General features: G+C 40.6%; 1 protein-coding gene across 16 annotated transcripts in view; it reads left to right on the top strand.

Annotated features, from left to right (window-relative positions):
• Window positions 1-18,824, top strand: part of tnika (TRAF2 and NCK interacting kinase a) — a 61,903-nt gene that overhangs the window by 29,799 nt on the left and 13,280 nt on the right. For 2 of the 16 annotated variants that reach the window (XM_055038904.1, XM_055038902.1), the window contains exons 5-20: window positions 1,694-1,804; window positions 2,974-3,064; window positions 3,369-3,499; window positions 3,741-3,795; window positions 5,107-5,185; window positions 5,282-5,457; window positions 7,849-7,915; window positions 8,028-8,226; window positions 9,079-9,171; window positions 10,659-10,745; window positions 12,143-12,340; window positions 12,530-13,102; window positions 16,294-16,458; window positions 16,767-17,009; window positions 18,007-18,113; window positions 18,328-18,443. In XM_055038904.1, coding sequence (XP_054894879.1) covers window positions 1,694-1,804; window positions 2,974-3,064; window positions 3,369-3,499; window positions 3,741-3,795; window positions 5,107-5,185; window positions 5,282-5,457; window positions 7,849-7,915; window positions 8,028-8,226; window positions 9,079-9,171; window positions 10,659-10,745; window positions 12,143-12,340; window positions 12,530-13,102; window positions 16,294-16,458; window positions 16,767-17,009; window positions 18,007-18,113; window positions 18,328-18,443 — 2,491 coding nt within the window. Of the gene's footprint in view, window positions 1-1,693; window positions 1,805-2,973; window positions 3,065-3,368; window positions 3,500-3,740; window positions 3,796-5,106; window positions 5,186-5,281; window positions 5,458-7,848; window positions 7,916-8,027; window positions 8,227-9,078; window positions 9,172-10,658; window positions 10,746-12,142; window positions 12,341-12,529; window positions 13,103-16,293; window positions 16,471-16,766; window positions 17,010-18,006; window positions 18,114-18,327; window positions 18,444-18,824 lie in introns of all 16 variants that reach the window. The other 14 variants (XM_055038903.1, XM_055038899.1, XM_055038908.1 and 11 more) reach the window with 9 other exon arrangements.

Below are 18,824 nucleotides of genomic sequence, written 5' to 3'. Positions count from 1 at the left end.
TCTAATATTCATTCATAATATAAGTGATATAACTGAATTGAAAAAAAAAAAACAACTTATGGTACATTTTATTTATTTTATTTTTTTTTACATTTTTCAATTTTTATTTTTATGTTATATAGAGTTGGATGTTTCTCCTGAGCAACTTTACTTACTGTGAACTCTCATATACATAAGGTTTAGGGAGCACAACCTCCATTGAATACTTGATTGTAATGATTAAATACTTGAGACTTTCTCTTAAAGTGCTTAGAACTACCTATTTTAATAGTTCAAACACCAAGTATGACTTAATATGCATTAATATGCACAGTAGAAACCATCTTAGCTCTAACACCGCAGCCAACATCTTCTTATATGATATTAGTTTATGTACCTTGGTGGATATCCTGCAGTCTGATGCTTGCAGCTTGGCGATTGTATTTTTGAAAAAAGCTTAACTCAATAAAAGTGATAGATTATGGCAGACAGCTGACCGTCTGGGTTCACCAACGGGTAGGGAGATGGCAGAGATGAATTACTCTGTGCTCAGTACAGCCAGAGAACGTTACAGTCTCTCCACCACTCTCTGGCGTCCCATTACAGTGACTTTACATTGGATGACAAACATTTTCTAACACTTTTGAAAACCGTAGCTTAAGAAAAAAAATTCATATTATTACTTGGTAATGGTAACATGTCTATCAGTGTGATTTTCAAAAACTGGATCTCTTTATTTAAAATTTTCTTGAAACTAACTCCTTTAAAAAACCTCATTTTTTTTTTTTTTTGCCAGTTCTTCACACTGTTTAACTTGGCACATAAAGTGAATAAGATCCAAGAAAGGAAGATCTTTTTGCATAGTGGAAATATCCTGTTACTGTCTGAGTCAAGACATTATCCTGCTTTTCTGTTGATGTATTTTGCTTATGGTTCCAGTGAGGCAGCTTATGCTTGCACTTTATGTTTTCCCTGTGTGTGGAGAAACCGGTTGTTCAGAAATGCTTTACAACCACACAAACATTAAGTAAGCTGCGTCGAACTTAGTTATTCTATTTATCTGTCAGCTATGCACATATTATCACATAACGCTGTGTTGTTTTTTTGAGGGGGTAGAGAGCTGCAACTGTGCCAGTCTAAAAAGCCAAGTTGGCTTGTTCGCTGTGACCAATGTAGAACCAGCAGTTATACATCATGTATGTATCTGGGCTATTGATGGAAACCCACTGAGGCGCCTTTGAACATGCAATCTGTGACGAGGACAACCGCAATGCTGGCAGTCGAGTCTTTGATTTTTTTCTTGCCAGTGAACTAAAAATATTTTTTTTAGCTTTCAAGCTTCATAGTTGACAGCTTCAGGTTTCAATTTGCCAAGCAGATTAAAAATAAAGTACAACAACTAGAAAATCTTTACTGTAAGTTGTTGGAAAATATGCCGACGCTTTTGCAGCAGTTAAATTTTGGCGGCAGCTTTGTACCTTTTGAGTGGCTCGAGCAAATTGGTAATCAGTGTATTAAGCATATATTAATAATTCCATTTGAAATCAATCTCTTGCATTGCATACCTGTGACTTGTTGTTTCTTGGTCTTACTACCACATGAGATTCTTTTACAGGTATTTCAGGCTCCTCTGGAACAATTTTAGCCAAGACTGCCTTCTTCAGCAAAGCAACCAATTAAAAAAAAAAACCCATAAATGTCTTGTGTATTTTAGCTTGTCATGGAGTTCTGTGGAGCTGGCTCGGTGACAGACTTGATCAAAAACACCAAGGGCAACTCCCTAAAGGAGGACTGGAACGCTTATATCTGCAGAGAGATTCTCAGGGTGAGTTCCAAATCACACATTGTACTTTTTTTATGAGTAAAAAAGCACCGTCCCCTACACGAGAAAAGAATCACGGCATTGTTGCAAAGCCGCTGTTCACAGGTATTAATCACAGTTCAGTTGTGCTCTAGGATTTCTCTGTAAACCACAAATTGGGAGTTCTTATCATTGATGACTTTACTACAAAGATATGAGTTCAGGCGGCATCTCTATCTCTTTATTTGTCAGCAGTGCACTAACAAATGGCTACATTGACAATGTCCTGGTCCAACACACTTCAATCGAGGCTTTTATAAAACTTAATATCATACTGAAGATGTAATTAAATCATTTGAGCTGGACCAGAAATGCACCTAAAACCTGCAGGACAATACACCTCGAGAACTTAGTTTGCAGACCCAGGCAGTCGATGGCGGAAAACTAGTGCTGCAGATCAGCCTGAGTCCACAGTCCCCTCTGTGGAAGCTGGTTGTGGACGCTTTAGGCTGTGGGGACACTTTAATTTATAATTACAGAGAAATCCAGGAAGAAGACCTGTCAGAGGCAGAAAAAGACATCAAGGTAGGTCCTTCCAACAGGACTGCACCCCTAAAACTGAATCCAGAAACACGATGAATAGCCCAGTCAGAGTCCAGGCCTTGTTTCAGTTGGGAAGTCGTCATCGAACCTTACTGTGCTTGAGCTATTTTGCAAAGAATGTTCATATAGACAGAAATTTTCCCTTCACCTTACAAAAATAAACATCCTTGTTTTGGTCTCACATGAAGCCCCAAGAATATATTGAAGAGGTTGTGATATAATAAAGAGTGAAAAGGTTCAAGGTGTATGAATGTTTCTCAAGAAACTAAATGATCCCGTCGCATATTAAATAGCTTTTTGTAATACTTTATCAATTTGTCCATCTCTGTACTTTTATCTTTCTTCATGACACATTTGTGTCGTCTTCTAAATGCTTTGCATGGCTGTGTTTTCTCAATCAATCACAGTTTTTTAGTGTGAAGATTCCTCTTGAAATGTCAAAAAAAGAGCCTCTGCAGGTCAGAGGCTTCAGGTCTCCCAGCTGGGGTTGCTGAAGGACACCTCCATGTTTAACCCTGTGCTCTTTCTTGAATAATAAACACAAACTTGGCTCTGTTTCCTTCACAGCTCGTATCTGTCTGTGTCTGCAGGGTCTGGCTCATCTACATCAGCACAAGGTCATCCACAGAGACATCAAAGGACAGAACGTGCTGCTGACTGAGAACGCCGAGGTCAAGCTAGGTGAGCCGGTCCCCTCCGACTTGACGAAATAGCTTTGTGTTTGGCAACGCAGTAGGGAGTATAAGATTTCATGCTTGCGTGACTTTTGTGGCTTTTCTTTCCATTTTCAGCTTAGTCATCTGTTTGTGGCTGTCACGCTGTTCAAGATGCAAAATGCTGAAGATGGGAATCTTTCTGTCTTTTTACTCAGATTTTATTGCTATGTATTTTTAGATTGATTGACATTATTGGAGGTTGTATTATTCATACAGATTTGGAGTCTTGTATTGAGGCTTTTTTTTTTCGTGTGTGTGTGTGTTTGCAGTGGATTTTGGCGTTTCGGCCCAGATGGACAGAACGGTGGGAAAGAGGAACACATTCATTGGGACACCCTACTGGATGGCGCCAGAGGTTATTGCCTGTGATGAAAACCCTGAAGCCACCTATGACTGCAAGGTAAAATCTGCCTTCACCTGAAGATGCCTTATACACACACACACACACGCACACGCACACCCCCCCCACACACACACACACGCACACGCACGCACACACACACACACACACACACACACACACACACACACACACACACACACACACACACACACACACACACACACACACACACACACACACATATATCTATATAAAGATTTTTTGATCGTCCTGAGTATGTATGCTTCCTTCACTGCAGAGTGATCTATGGTCCCTGGGGATCACAGCGATAGAGATGGCTGAAGGAGCGCCTCGTAAGTGCCTAATCAATACCCTACATCTCTGATGCTGTTATTTTCTTACGGCTTCAGTAGAATATTTTAATCAGGAGGCAGATTGTTTGCTCGAATGCGTAATGCTATCAATGGAAAAAGGCTTGGATAAAGAATTAGATGTCAGATATTTGGACTGATGTCTGTTCTGCCTTTTTTAATTCATGTTTTCATTTCTCAGAGGTGCACAGTTGTCAAAATCAGCCACATTTGTTTTCACTTTGGAACACCTGTTTAATGGGAATATTTTATTCCCATTAAACATCTGAACCAGTTAAGATTGGATCCATTTTGTCTAGACTGCAACAGCAGCCAAAAACAGTTTCTTCAGAACAAACTAATCCCTTTAAGGTTCGTAGCAGTGGTACAAACCTATTTCTTTACTGAAAAACTTCTTATTTCTACACACTTTCTGAGATAACTTCAAGTCTGTCAACTTAAACATAAAGTAGTTAATACTATTTTGTTTATTTTTGGTCATTGTCAGATGTCTCTGATGATTTAAGACTCAAGGGAAATCCAGAATAGACACTCAGTGAATTAAAAGCTGTTTTGAAGTAAATGTTTCTCTGGTTATGATGGAACAAAATAATGCAAGGCTAACGACAGCATGTTTCCTATGTGATCTAATGTGATTCATTGATAACGTTGCAGTGCGGCTCCTAGTTAACAGTGCAGAGACGCGACCTGAAGATGTAACTCCTGCTCCATAAATGTGCTGCATTCCTTTGAGCAGCAGAGCCTTTAATAACTGGTGTTTCAGCTCCCCTCTATGGAGTTTTTCCCGCTCCAGCACCAAAAGCTTTGCAGAGATATATATTCACAGCTGAGAGCAGATCATGTGAGCGGGAGCAACAGGAACAGTCTCTCCTTCAATGTCAATATCATTGCAAAGATATTTTTTTACTGGCATGCAACCCCCATGTTCCCTAGGAGTTTGGCAGACATAAAATACAGCAAGCAGCAGCCATCGTAATTTTACCTTGCAAAGTCGGTGATTTAGACACTGCTACGCCTCAAACGCTTCCCTGTATTTTTTATTTGATGAGTCAAGCAAATTAAAAATGGTCGAATGTGTAGACATGTTTGGAGATTTAAAAACACAAGTGCTGCATACATCTGGTATGAATTCTCTATTTGATTTATGAAAGAACACAAGGGCGGGTTTGGGTAAAATGAATCAACTCTTGGTATCAATAGCTGTTGGCGTTTTATGTGCATTATTGTAACATCTGCTATAATAAAAAATGAAGAACAAGTAACGCTTAATTTCCCCATCATTTGCCTCCTTAGCGCTGTGTGATATGCACCCAATGAGAGCACTTTTCCTCATTCCACGCAACCCAGCTCCCAGACTCAAGTCAAAGAAATGGTGAGTGCGCATATATATATATCTGTATTTTTGTTACAGAGAAACAGAGAAATTTGTTAGAATTTCAGTTTCTGACTTGGATGTATTGAATTTTAGGTCAAGGAAGTTCCAATCATTCATTGAAAACACTCTGGTGAAGAGCCACACCCACAGGCCCAGCACAGAACAACTCCTCTTGCATCCCTTCGTCACAGAGCTCCCCAACGAGAGACACCTCCGCATCCAGCTGAAGGACCACATCGACCGCACGAAGAAAAAGAGAGGAGAGAGGGGTGAGGAACGACTCCCCGCTTTAATGTCTAGATGCGTCGCGAAGTAGTTGTTATTCAAATGTTGTAAAAGGCTGGAGGTGGGTGACATTTAAAAGAGAATTATAGTGTTGGCTAGGAATTGATTGCAGACATCAGGAGCATGAATGTTTTATTAATATGGAGCCATGAATGATGCATTCGAGTCCTTCTTTTTCATTTGAATAATTTTCTGAGAAACCGCCATCAGTGGCGAAATTCTGGCCGGATATTTCATCAGTGTTATCATAACCGTTAGAGTTGTTGGCGAGTTTAGTTGGTTCGGATCCTTCTAATCTATGAGATTAAACTCTCCTCACCGTAGAGAGTTTTGTTGGTAAATATTGGTATTTCCCAATATGTTTCTTTTCACCGGTTGTAATATTTACATTTTGAATTAACTCAGCCAGAGTACTAACTTGGATCTAGTCGAGAGCAATCTAAAGATGAGGAGATTTTCTAACCACAAAGATAAATGAAAATACCAGTGGAAACAGGCAGTAAAGCTGATCGGCATTTAAACAGGCGGTCTGATCGCTGTAATGCAGTTGCATGTGATGTAGTGTAATTTTTTAAAATATATGCTTTCTTTATTTTTGCAGGCAAATCTGTCTAATTTTTAATCAGAAACAAACTTAACAAATGCATTTTCAATCTAAATCCATCAGAGGTATGAATAACTTATTGCCAGAACCACATTTGTGGAGGTCTTTGTATAATTTTGTGAATTACAGAAAATGTACAGGAAATTCCAACTTTTTCCACTCATTTTCTTTTTGTTTTTAATAACCAAAATTGTTTGTTTTGTCATTAATCAAATCCCGAGTTAAGCTGTGGTTATGTTGTCTCATTTTACTGGTGCATGCATTGTGGATTAATTTAGAAACATTCAAGCTCCAGACAGATCAGTGGCACGACTGTACTAATGAACCAATCATTGAATGAAACGCATTCAGCAGCTCAACATAGTAAAATATGTTGCTTAGCTTTTTTTTGTTTTGTTTTTTTTTTTAACTGATGGTACGGATATAATCTTAATAGGTCACTACAGTTTTAAATGCAATTCATAAATCTGTGTGGATCAGTGCAAGAAGATGTATTTATAAATATCAGGTTCAAAACCTGATATTTTTGTTTTGACAAGTTGACTGCCAGCATGCAGAACCTTTGGCAGAGGGAAATACATTCCAAGAGCACAATAAGCTTAAGCATTCTTCAAAAACAACACAAGTTGTACTTAAGGAGGCCAGTTATAGCCTCGCACTCAACCCCATTGCAATTCAGTTGGCAGCAAGCAATAAAAGTCACAGATATGTGTGTGAAGCTAATCTTACATAAGTTAATCGTAGAGAAAAGCCCCACCTTAACTGCTCCGAGGAACAACGTTGCCCTGAGGGTTTTGTATAAAAACAACCTGCTTGTTTTTAGTTTGTAAATGTCTCCATCTGACACGCTGTCACACCCTGAGAACAGGTAGTTGTGGATCTGTAGTGAGGAAGAGCTCGGCACTTTCAATGGCCATTTATGCCGTGAAGCCCCTTTGGGACTGAAAGAGCTCTCCAGCTAATGTTCTCCACCTCGCTACGCCCGTTAAAATGTCAATTTATGCTCTTATTCAAAGGATTTCAGAACAAAAAAAAAAAAAAAAAAAAAAGAAAAGTGCCTCGAACAAAGGAGAATGTGGGAATGCTGACGCCGGTAATGAGCCGGGGCGATTCAAGTGGAACGTCTACGACACGAAACAAAATGGGTTTCCTCTCTTGCTGTCATTACATTTTCTCACCTTCTTATCGTTCAAAGCCCTTCAGATTTTCATGTCTTGGTAATATTGCAACCACAAACGTTAACTTATTTTATTGGAGTGCTATGTGATAGACCAGCACAAAGTAGAGCATCATTGTGTAATGGAATGAAATCTATGAACGGTTCTCATTACAGCTTTATGTCCCTGAAATATTTGTCTGTTCTTATTTGCAAAGTATCTCAGGCTCAGTCGGAGCAGATTGAACTCCACTTTTCAAGTCTTGCTGCAGTTTCTCGATTGAATTCAGTTGGTTTACTTTGGGTGATTTTAATGAATGAATGAGTGTTGATGGAAACCTGTCGGGGAAATTCTGCCCTAGCATGCCTGTATTTCGTTCCGTTCACTGTTTGCTTGCAGCAAAATTTTAAATTTCGCTTTTTTTTTCAACAAATACTTTCTGTTAAACTTTAGAACATCATAGTGGATAACAATAGTTGTCTTATGAAGAGATTTTCCCTTGGTGGATCTTTATTTAGAGGTATCAGAGTTTGTGGGGGTGTGGATACAAATGCCTGCCACACTTTTAAGTTTTTTTTTTAAAGTAAAAATTCATTTTTCTTTTCTCTCATAAGACGAGACAGAGTATGAGTACAGCGGCAGCGAAGAGGAAGACGAAGAGAGGGATAAAGGCGAACCAAGGTCAGCCATTTTCCTCCAATCCACACACTTACAAAAACCGTCTGTGCGGCCTCACCCTCCGCACATCCAGGATCTCTTTCCACTGACTCTAAAATGATGACGCCTCTCCCAGCTCCATCATCAACGTACCGGGGGAGTCGACCTTGAGGCGAGACTTCTTGCGCCTCCAGCAGGCCAACAAGGAGCGCTCGGAGGCGCAGCGGCGGCAGCAGCTGGAGCAGAAGCAGAACGACGAGCACAAGCGCTTGCTGCTGGCTGAGCGGCAGAAGCGCATCGAGGAGCAGAAGGAGCAGAGGAGGCGGCTGGAAGAGGTAAGACGGACTGGAACGAGAGGGCGACTCGAATACGTTTGTCTACGGGGAAAATCCTTTGATCCCTCAAGCTGAAGTGTGCTGGAAATAAACTCCTTTGTTCTTGTCCTGAGTATTGTAAATTAGCCGATTCGCTTGAGGAAAGAAAAAAAGCAGAAAAATTCACATGCAGGCTTTTCCCCCAGCGTCTATCCTTTAGTTCCAGAGAGCAGGCTTCTGGGAGGCTAAATCCTCAGCCTTTAATCTCTGTGCTCTCTGTGGATTCCTCCCAGGGCACCAGTGTGTGAGAGCCTCTAAAGATCCCACTTCCAACTTTAATCTATTGTTGGAGCTTTTTTTAAGGCACAGGGTTCCTTTGGCTGCTGGAAAATGATTATGATTTGATTTCAATTTTGTGCAGCTATGGATTAGAATGGAAAGACAAAATGAGTTTCTGTCCCATTGTCAAAATGTTGTATCCTTCCTTCTTGGTATACTCCATTCTCTGTCCTATTTATGTTCTTTTCTTGCATCCTTTCTTCTTTTCTTATGTCTTTTCTTTCCATCTTTTTCTCTTTCTTTCCTTGCTTCCTTGATTCGTGCCTCCTTTACTGTTTCAAGCTTTTGGTATAAACCCTGCAAACTAGAACTATTTGCAATAAATTCATTAGAAAATTGAGTATTGCATAGTTTTAGATCAAATGTAAAATGCATCAACAGAAGCTATATAGTAACCTTGACAGCAGAAGGGTGGGATGTTGTTTTATAGTTTTTCTTGGCTGGGATTTCTGTTTAGAAACATTTTTAAAAACTTTGTACAGAACCCAAAGCTTTTTATGTGAACCTTCATGAGACTCCGTTCTGCGTCAACAGCAGCAGCAGAGAGAGCGTGAGCTGAGGAGGAGGTTTGAGGAACAAGAGAAGGTCCGAAGGGAGGAGGAGAGGAGGCAAGCGGCCAGAGAACAGGTTCACATTTTTAATATTTGATTGTTTTTTGACTTCCAATTTGCTCAATTTTGTGGAATTGAAGGTCTTGTGTTTGCTGTCCAGTAAAGATGTCTTTTTGGAGTTTTTGGAAACAACACATACCATGCGTCTACACCAAGAGAGTCCTTTTCTGTTTATATGTTTATATCAGACATGCTATGGAGGACCGACAAAATTTTGGAATAGCAGAAATGCATATATGCATATATTAAGCAGCAATCCAGTGTATTAATGGGAACTTTTGCGACAGACCAACACAAAGTAGTGTATAATTGTGAAGTGTGGTGCTTATGTGGAGAAGTGATATATATTTACATGTATCTTTATCTTCTTGGATTGCTTTGGATTTACTTGCGTCCAACTCCTTAACACATGTGACTCATATTTCTGCATTAAAAATAAGAAAATATACTGTCCCACAGCATGATACCACCGTACTTTACAATGGGAATTGGGTGATGCATAAGGTTTGTTTTTTTCACACACCTTCTGCTACATGATTTGTGACATGTAGCACGGGACTTATTATAGCTTTCTAAACCAACCATTTATCTATAAAAATAATTGGTTGGTTTAATGTATGGGTTATACGTAAAAAAATTACGATTCTGCATTACTTTGTGTTGGTCTGTCATATGGAATCATAATAAAATGCAATAAAGTTTGTGGTTATCAGGTAAGAAGTTTAGAATTGTATTTTATTTTTTGCTAGGTACTGTATAGCTCTGGAAAAAAGTTAAGAGATCACTTAAAATGATCCGTTTCTCTGATTGTACTCTCTATAGGTTTATGTTTGAGTAAAATGAACATTGTTCTTTTATCTATGAACCACTGACAACAAGTCTCTGAAATTCCAAGAAAACATTTAGTATTTATTTGCAGATAATGAGAAATGGCTAAAATAACTAAAAAGATGCAGTGCTTTTGGTCCTCAAATAATGCAAAGAAAACAAGTTCATATTCATTTGAAACAACAATGATAATGCTTTATCTCAGAAATAGTTCAGAAATCAATATTTGTTGGAATAACCATGAGGGTTTTAATGGGTTTCAGTGCAGTAGGCTCTCAATCTGTTCCAGAGCCATATGTCACTCTTTTTCCTGCCTTTCTGTGAATTATAACTTCCTTTTTAAATAATTTTATGTGTATCTTTCCATTTTGTTTTTATTACTTTGGTGCTCTCTTGCACATCCTTTCTGCTTTGTAACCGTATCTTCCTCCATCTGTTGTCGGCTTTTTGTTAGCATCGTCATTGCAGGTGTTTGAAGAAATCGTCGTCTTTACGTCATCCGGACCCACTCTTATCTCATCTCTCCTCCGAACGCCACCTCAGGAGATGATCTTTTCTTTCTCTCTCTCTCTGTCTCTCCCTGTCTCGGTCCTTCCTGCTCCGTCTGTGTGAGAGTTTTTTTTCCCCCTAGATTTTCAATTTCTGTCTTTCTCCCTGTGCCAACATGCTGCTCAGGAGTATATCCGTAGACAGCTGGAGGAGGAACAGAGACAGTTAGAGATTCTCCAGCAGCAGCTCCTACAAGAACAGGCATTATTGCTGGTAAACTATAGTCCCTCCATTACTGCTCCTCATCCTTGGCGTGTGATCTCCATCCCTGCTGCATGCGCCCAGGGGACAGCTGAACGCAGCAAACTGACTGTGAGGGACACCTCCCTCTGAGCCCCTGAGCTCGTTAGCTTTAAATGTCTGTGATCAAGTGTGAATTCTTGCTTCTGGAGTTACTGAAATCAATTGTTGCACGTTTATGTGTGTTGGTTGGATCTCAAAGGATTACCCGGAGGAAGTACACAGAATGGAATATTCTTGTACAGCACTTAATATCTTTACCTTCAATTGAATTACATTTCTGTATTTTTGAGGAAAAAGAGCTTCTGAGATCCTAACGGCATGAACTCCACAAGCCAGAACTAAGATCCCAATCGCTAAAATCTCAACTTTTATTATGTTTACACTATCAGTCGTCAGACTACTTTATGTCCCACTACAAAAACCGAAACCCTTTCTTGTTTGCTTTTCTGACCTTTTTTATTCATTCTAAATTGTAAAACAAAAATTATGTTTCAGACTGAGAAATTGTCTTTAATTACCTCAGACTCATACGAAATTTCAGATATAAAATTAGAATGTTGGTCAGAAGTTGGCATATGCTCATTATTGGCATGAATGTCAGACATTGGCCTTTTAATGGAACATTTGAACCATGAGAACACTTTTCAGAAAACTATGTAAGTTCAAAATTCAAAAAGTTCAAACTGCGCAATGCGCGCCTCATTTCACTATTTAACTTCTTTTCTTTTTTTTTTGTTTAGGAATAAACTTGGCTTGTTCTTGTTTCCGGCTTCAAATTTCACTGTTGCTCGAAGGTGTTGATTTTGGACCTGTGGTTTATGTCATGCTTGGCGTCCTCTCAATTGCTGATGGCGTTATATTTACTTTTAGAGATAGACGGGTTCCTTTCTTCAATGATTATTGGGCAAAAGGCAGGGTTAACCCTGGAGAGAGACAAACAACCATGCAAGCAGATTCATACTTAGGGAGTCATCTTCACATAAACAATTAGCCTAACAGTCATGTTTTTGGATTACGGGAGGAAGCCGGAGTAGCCAGAAAGAACGCACGCATGAGTGGGTTATGCATACTCAATGCTGAAAGACCCCAGGCCGAGTTTGGGACCCAAACATTAAATTAACATGCAGATCAAGTGAATTGTTAAAAGCCTAAACAATGAGATTTATATTAGCATATGTGAACTTCTGACAGCCAGCGTAAATACTGGCGTTGTAAGTACCCTAATAAACTTTGACCCGCTTCATTCCGTATTCCTCATTTCCAGACATTTTGTTGTATTTGTAACTCTGTCACCAACCCACTTTGTCTTTTAGCCCTTCAGCAACATGACATGTCTTTCATTCGTCCCCTTTTCTTTTTCTTGTTAGGAATACAAACGTAAACAGATCATAGAGCAGCGACAGGCGGAACTCCTTCAGATGAAGCTCCAGCAGGAGAGAGCCTACCTGGTGTCTCTACAACAACAGCAGCAGCAGCAGCAGGAGGGGAGGCAAGCAGAAAAGAAACCACTTTACCACTTCAAGGATGCCAGTCATCCTAATGACAAGCCAGCCTGGGCTAAGGAGGTCAGTGGAAACCAGGAACGCAGGATTTAGAAAGTGTTTCTTTATGTGTTTCTGACATAAAGTATGATGATGATTTATTCTGGAGACTTGTCTGATCATACGTTTCGTGTTACAAAATAAGTGTTGCCGTGATAAAAATGCTTGTTGTACTCCTACTTACTGTGCTTTGACTTTGACTTTGACTCCTAGGTCCAGAAGCAGCCAAATGCTCCTGGTAAACCATCTGCACAAGCACTTAAAAATCTGCCCTCTAGAGAAAATAAAGCCCCTCAACAAGCACAAAGAAGTCAATCCTTTGGAGAACCCTGGGGCTCTGAAAAACCAGTTAGAAGAGCCCATAAGAAGATCCCAGAGATATGCATTTCAGCAGATGACATACCCCAAGATAAACGGGTCACAAATCAGAACCAGATCAAGAACCAAATTAAGAACAATGTTGGCAAAGGGGCCTTTGAGAATCCGAGAGGGAAACTCAAGCAGGCACCCAAAGATTGGGCTAGTCCTGCAGACTCAAAGGCACCTCAACCTCACCCCCAGGCTTCAGGACAGACCCGAACTCCACAGCACCCTAAAATATGTGTGTCAGTAGCACCCAATGCTGAAAAGGGGCCTTTAGAAAATCACATGGGGGGAGCCGGGCAACTGCCCAAAGAGACACTTGGATCTGCAGACTCAAATGTTAGAGCTCTTCAGTCTCATCCCCAGGCTATGGGACAGACTCAGACTCCACAGTCTGGATCCTCTTCTAATACGTGCCTATCGGTTAGTCCCCGACCCGTTCGGAGACCTCACTCACCTTGCCGTAGACTAGATATAGAAGTAGACTGTAAAAGCAGTTCGCAGCCTTTCCGCCTGAGAAATTCAAACCCCTTAGCAAGAAAAGAGAAGATTGCTGTCAGCCATGAGAACTTGAGAGCACTCTTGGTTTCCCCGGACAGTGAAGAAGAAGATCTCCTTTCGCGTTCTTTCCCTGCACATGGCTTTTTATATTACGGTAGACAAAGAAACTCATATTCCCCTGACTTCACCAGAGGCAATCACCTTATTGTCCCTGGGCAGGTTTTTAAGTCAAACAATAATATGCCTCGTTGTCGCTCCACCGAACAGTTGAAAGTCCCTTCCCCGACGTCGCCATTTTCTTGGCTGGGCCTCTCTCCTCGCACATCGAAACAAAACTCCCCTTGTCACTCACCTTTCTCCCCAAAATCACGCTCCAGGAGTCCATCTCCTGGAGGCATGGGGCACCACAAAATAAATTCCTCGTCCCCTAAGGAGACAGGCTTTGCTAAAGTTATTACAAACATTCTAGGTGGAAATCGCTCTCCTAAAAGCGGTTCCCCAAAGTTCATCTTTGGGAGCCCCCATTAGGCCAGTCAACTTAAGAAAACCTCGATCACATAACTCACTCACTCACTCACTCACTCACTCACTCACTCACTCACTCACTCACTCACTCACTCACTCACTCACTCACTCACTCACTCACTCACTCACTCACTCACTCACTCACTCACTCACTCACTCACTCACTCACTCACTCACTCACTCACGTTTGTATTTCTATTTACGTGATTAATTTATGTATTCTTTGACCCTTTACTGTTGTTTTCATTTCACACCACATGGACATTTTCTCGATTTAACCTCTTTCATTTCTTAAAATTCAAATTTCCAAATGCGCTCTCTAAATTCTCTATGGCTGACCATTCTTCCCAAAGGTAAAGATTCAAGAGAAAGGTGCAGACAACGTGTAAAATAATGTAAATATGCTGTATATATTTTATATTTAAAAAACGTACTCTAAACTGGACATGAGCTTTAGAGGGGAGATGCAGAATTTAAGATGTAGGCTGACCTTGACCCGATCTCTAAATGGCTATTGCGCTCGACCCTACAATTCCCCTTTCACCTTCATCCCCATCACCAAAGTTCAACACAGTGAGCTGCTCACACACACATTTGGGCACGAGGTCATCAGGAAATCCCACCCATTCCAGTAGGTTTTTAGGTCAGTAAAGCACTAAAACTGGTTCCATTTTGGTGACTAGTGCAGGCCAATTGGTGGTGGACTTGCTCTGTAGAACACAATTGAACAGATCTTTCACAAGCCTGTTCTGTCCTGGTGGTTTCTTATTCAGTTTCAGCAGTCAAGAATTAATACTCTTCTTTATTTGTTTTCTTTCGAAGAACGAAGAAGTTTTTGGGTAAAGATTTAAGCAGAGTTACCCAAAAGCTTGTTCCTTGTTCTACTAACAGCAATTTTTTGGTTTCTTGTAGGACAGTCAACCTCACACTAACCTCTACTGCTTGTCATTTTCAAAGAACATCTTGTGACTTCTTCCCAGTGTTCCTTTTCCATTGTTGAACATTGTTTCTTTTATTAGTTTAATAATGGCATTGTTACATGAACAGCTAACTGCATTTCTGGGATCTATTCCGCCTCGAGAGATGGCCAAGGGCGTTTACTTCCTTATAGCCAACTTCCTTAATCTGGCTTGAGACATGACATGGCTTGGCATAGTTACCTTGAAAACCTATTAGCGTAATTCTTTCAAAATCACACACCTCAACGTATTTTTTCGGGGGATTTTATAATCCCAGAACAAAAACAAAGTCTCTCATAACTGTGAAGATGAAGATGCAATATGGTTGTATTTTATTTCTATAAACAAAAATTTGAAAACGGTGGTATGCACTTGCATTCATGATTTATTTTACAAACCTACAGAACAGCTGTATTTATTCTGAGATTATGTCACACACAAGTGGACTATTTCTGAATTTGTTTCTTCTCAACTAATTCTGTTGCTTTTTTAGGGGTAGCAAAAAAGCATCTGGCAACAATTTAAGTACAGTTTTTAGTAATTAGTTGTGAATAAAACGGCATGTGAAGTTTCAAAAAGCCTCAGAACGGGATCAGTTTCTCTCCACCTCTTTTTACCTTGAAGGTTTTGAAACTATGCCCTGCCGAGCCACGGTTCAGCCTTTAACCTGCTGTTGAGTAGATTGTTTAGAGTTGTCGGGTGTGATTTTGGCAGCTGGGAGTTTTCCCTGGAGATTCTCTTGCAGCGCAGCAGATAATCTGCTAATCAGATTATAGTGCTCAGAGGATCTTTCTGCCTTTTTCACACAGATATGTAGTGTGTCTAAAAATACTGTCATTTCTTTTTTTTTTTTAACATTCTTAGATACTTAGAGTACTGATAAATTGATTTGCATTAGTGACCCTTGCTCCTGCACAAATTCGAAATCTTTCGAATATGAAGCTCGCTAAAGGAGATTAGGGATAACAGTTGAGCTATTCTGTCAGCCACAAGACTCTTTTACTCCTCGGCTCTTATGCAGGGCCTAAAAAGTTTTGCAAGTTACTTGGTAGTTGTAGTTTTAAAATAATGGATGTTTTTTTTTTTTTTTGTTTGCACCATTCACAACATGACTGTAACAAAAAATTTGAACACTTTTCAAACTTTTTATCCTGGAAAGCAGACCCATACCTGTTGGAGAGTATATGAAAAAAAGTTTCATTTAATCCAATTGAATTTGACTGGGAGAAAATGAGGTTTGGCAGTTGGTTTAGATTGAGATCTCAATGCTGCTGCCAGTTCAGCTGTTGCATAACTTTTAACGAGGACTTCTGTGGAACTCTGGTTGAGATTGAAATCTGCTCCGACGTCATAACATTAAGGCAGGTCACGACAAGGAAATCGAGACTAACGACAAGTCTTTTGATGGCGTAGAGTGTGAGATAGGTAATTAAAGACCAGAAATACCAGGCTCTTACCCAAGAGTTTCCCGCCTTCTGGCTGCTGGCCCTTTGAAAACTGAAGGATTTTAAGAGTGTCTCGTGGCTTACAGAGGGGGTGCATGAGGGAACGGTGGGGTGATAAACAGTGGTGGGTGAAGCATGGTGATTGATTGTGCTGCGAGTGACTGTGGTATGTGGCCTGTCTCAGGTGGAGGAGCGATCTAAGATGAACAGGCAGAGCTCGCCAGCGCTGCAGCACAAAGTGTCCCACCGCATCTCCGACCCATCCCTCCCTCCCCGCTCCGAGTCGTTCAGCAGCGGAGGCATGCAGCCCACTCACACCCCTCCCATCCACCGCTCCATTGAACCACAGGTGTGTGTGACGGTGCGTGTGAGCCATACAAAGGTTTTATGTGCTCCCATACAAATAATTGCACACCTTGCTGCTCCCTGTTTACCGTGTTTCTTCAAAAGCTTTGTTCAACATATGTTTTGGTAATTTGTCTAAAGTTTCTGTTTTCTTTTCTCCTCCCCATCTCTGTTTTTTTCCATGTCTCAATTCAATACCATCTCAATCCATTTTCATGCACTTACATTCTGCTACTATGCTTTCCTTCCATCCACCTCGTTAACCATCTCTACTGGTTCTGTTGGTCACGCTGTTCATTGACTTCACCTCAGATGGCCCATCTCATTCCCTCGAAGGCCCACTCCGGTTCCATGTCCGGCTCGCCGTCTCTCCAAGACCAGACGGGCTCGGCTCAGAGCGAGGGGGCTGGTGTGGCATCGCCGAAACCCGAGATGCCGCGTCAGAACTCAGACCCCAGCTCTGACGCCCCGGAACCCCAGCAGCACATCAGCAGCAGGGAGGAACGAGATCGCGACAGGACTGCTTGGTTGAGGGAAGAGGACATCCCCCCCAGGGTCGGTCATCCTTATTTAATAAAGCTTGAAAATAACTGATTCTTGGTTATAATTTTATGAAGTACTGATTTAATTGAATTGTGATTTTTTCTTGTTTAACTTACATTTCACACTTGATCACGTTTTTTTGTTTTCCTTAACTTTGTGCTTAAAAGCAAAGACTACAGCAGTAGTGATGAAAAGACAGACTATCCTATTCCTGACAACAGATTCACATTCTACCATCTTTCTCACATTTGTTTTAAACTTAAACATTTTTTTAATTAAATATATTATCAATGGCAGTTTGTGAAGGAATTATCATCCCCAAAGACTTAGTTTACACTAGACTGCCTAATTCAGCATGAGGTCAGAGTTTTAAATCTTGTTCAATGCAAAAATGACAAATCTTTTAAATAGATAAATTCAGAATATAGCCTTTTCCATCTGTCACCTCTCTAGTCCCACCCTGGGTGAATACCTATATTTAGCCTCTACATTAAAAAACTCTTGAATAACATAGACCAATACAAAGTAGAAACCTTTTTTTAGGTTAAAGATTTAAAGTGTGCAGATATTTGTACTCAGTCTCCTATTCTTTATAGTAAATGAAGCACAGCCAGCTGCCTTCACACACACACGCACGCACACACGCAGGTGGTGAAATGGCAGCTTGCTGTGGAGATGCTTTTCTTCAGGAGGGAGAAGTGGCAAGCATCAGACATCTTAAATAAATGCAGATGTAAAGTGAAAGTTTGTTCTGTAAAGTATTAACTTTTAAAGGTTTATTACAAAGGCACAGCACACCATTTTGATTTGCATTAGTAATGCTTTTTTCTTCTACCAAATTTAAAACTAATATCTTACATTGTGTTGATAAAAGTCCCTTGGAGTTTGTATTTATTTATAATGTGGAAAAGTGTGAAAACATTATGTGTGCTGCAACTTCTGTGCAGCAGAAGAAGCAATATTGTTCAACTCCGTGATGTTTTTTGTGTATGTGGTTTTACTTGTCCAGGTTCCCCAGAGGACAACCTCCATCTCTCCAGCCCTTGTTAGAAAGAATTCCCCAAATGGTGGTGTGGGTCTGGGCCCTCGCTCTGGTTCCCAATTCATACGGGCCAGGTAAAGGCCGAAATAGAAAACTGGCTTGGCTACCCCCTAAAAAATATTTACCGTGTGTACGCTTCCTTTGTGAAAAGAGCTAATATGTTACTTTTAATTAGATAGAAATCCAAGAAGGAGAGCCACCACACCTCATTGACTGTTTTTTGAATTTTATTTACCTTTTGTCTCTGATGATGCTAAGTTTGAAACAAACTTCCTGTCCTGTTTTTAGTAATCCGGATCTGCGCCGTTCTGAGCTTTCCCTCGATGCCATGCTGCAAAGAACATCCTCTAACTCTTCATCATCGTCTTCTCCTTCATCTCAGGGAGGTTCATCCGAGAGGAGAGGTATTTAAAAGGAATAAACATACGAGCACCCGTCTACGCTACATGGCGAGGGTTGCAGAAAATCTAGAGTGAGAGTAAGCTTTCTTGTGAAAACGCCAACGGAAAACAACAACAACACCAAAAAAACATCCACTTACTCTCAGAGGCTTTCAGCAGAATATTGTCGTTCGCGGCTGTGCTCCGATCAGCTTGTCTGATGTGTCCTGTTACTCACGGCCTATGGAGACATGTGGGGAAGGAAATGAGTGCAGGAGATACAGGAAAGTGTCTAACAGAGGGCCAGAGGGATGGTTCAAACACGACATACTCAGATCTCTGTCTGCCACGGAGGTGGTGAGAAGACAGAGCACAAATAAGTCGTGCTCCGACGTGCAAGCTTTA

Source organism: Poeciliopsis prolifica, unplaced genomic scaffold (assembly GCF_027474105.1).
Source record: "Poeciliopsis prolifica strain line A6 unplaced genomic scaffold, Auburn_PproV2 SCAFFOLD013, whole genome shotgun sequence".
NCBI lineage: Eukaryota > Metazoa > Chordata > Actinopteri > Cyprinodontiformes > Poeciliidae > Poeciliopsis > Poeciliopsis prolifica.
Note: the sequence above shows the minus strand (reverse complement) of the source record. Positions and strands in the feature narration are given on the sequence as shown.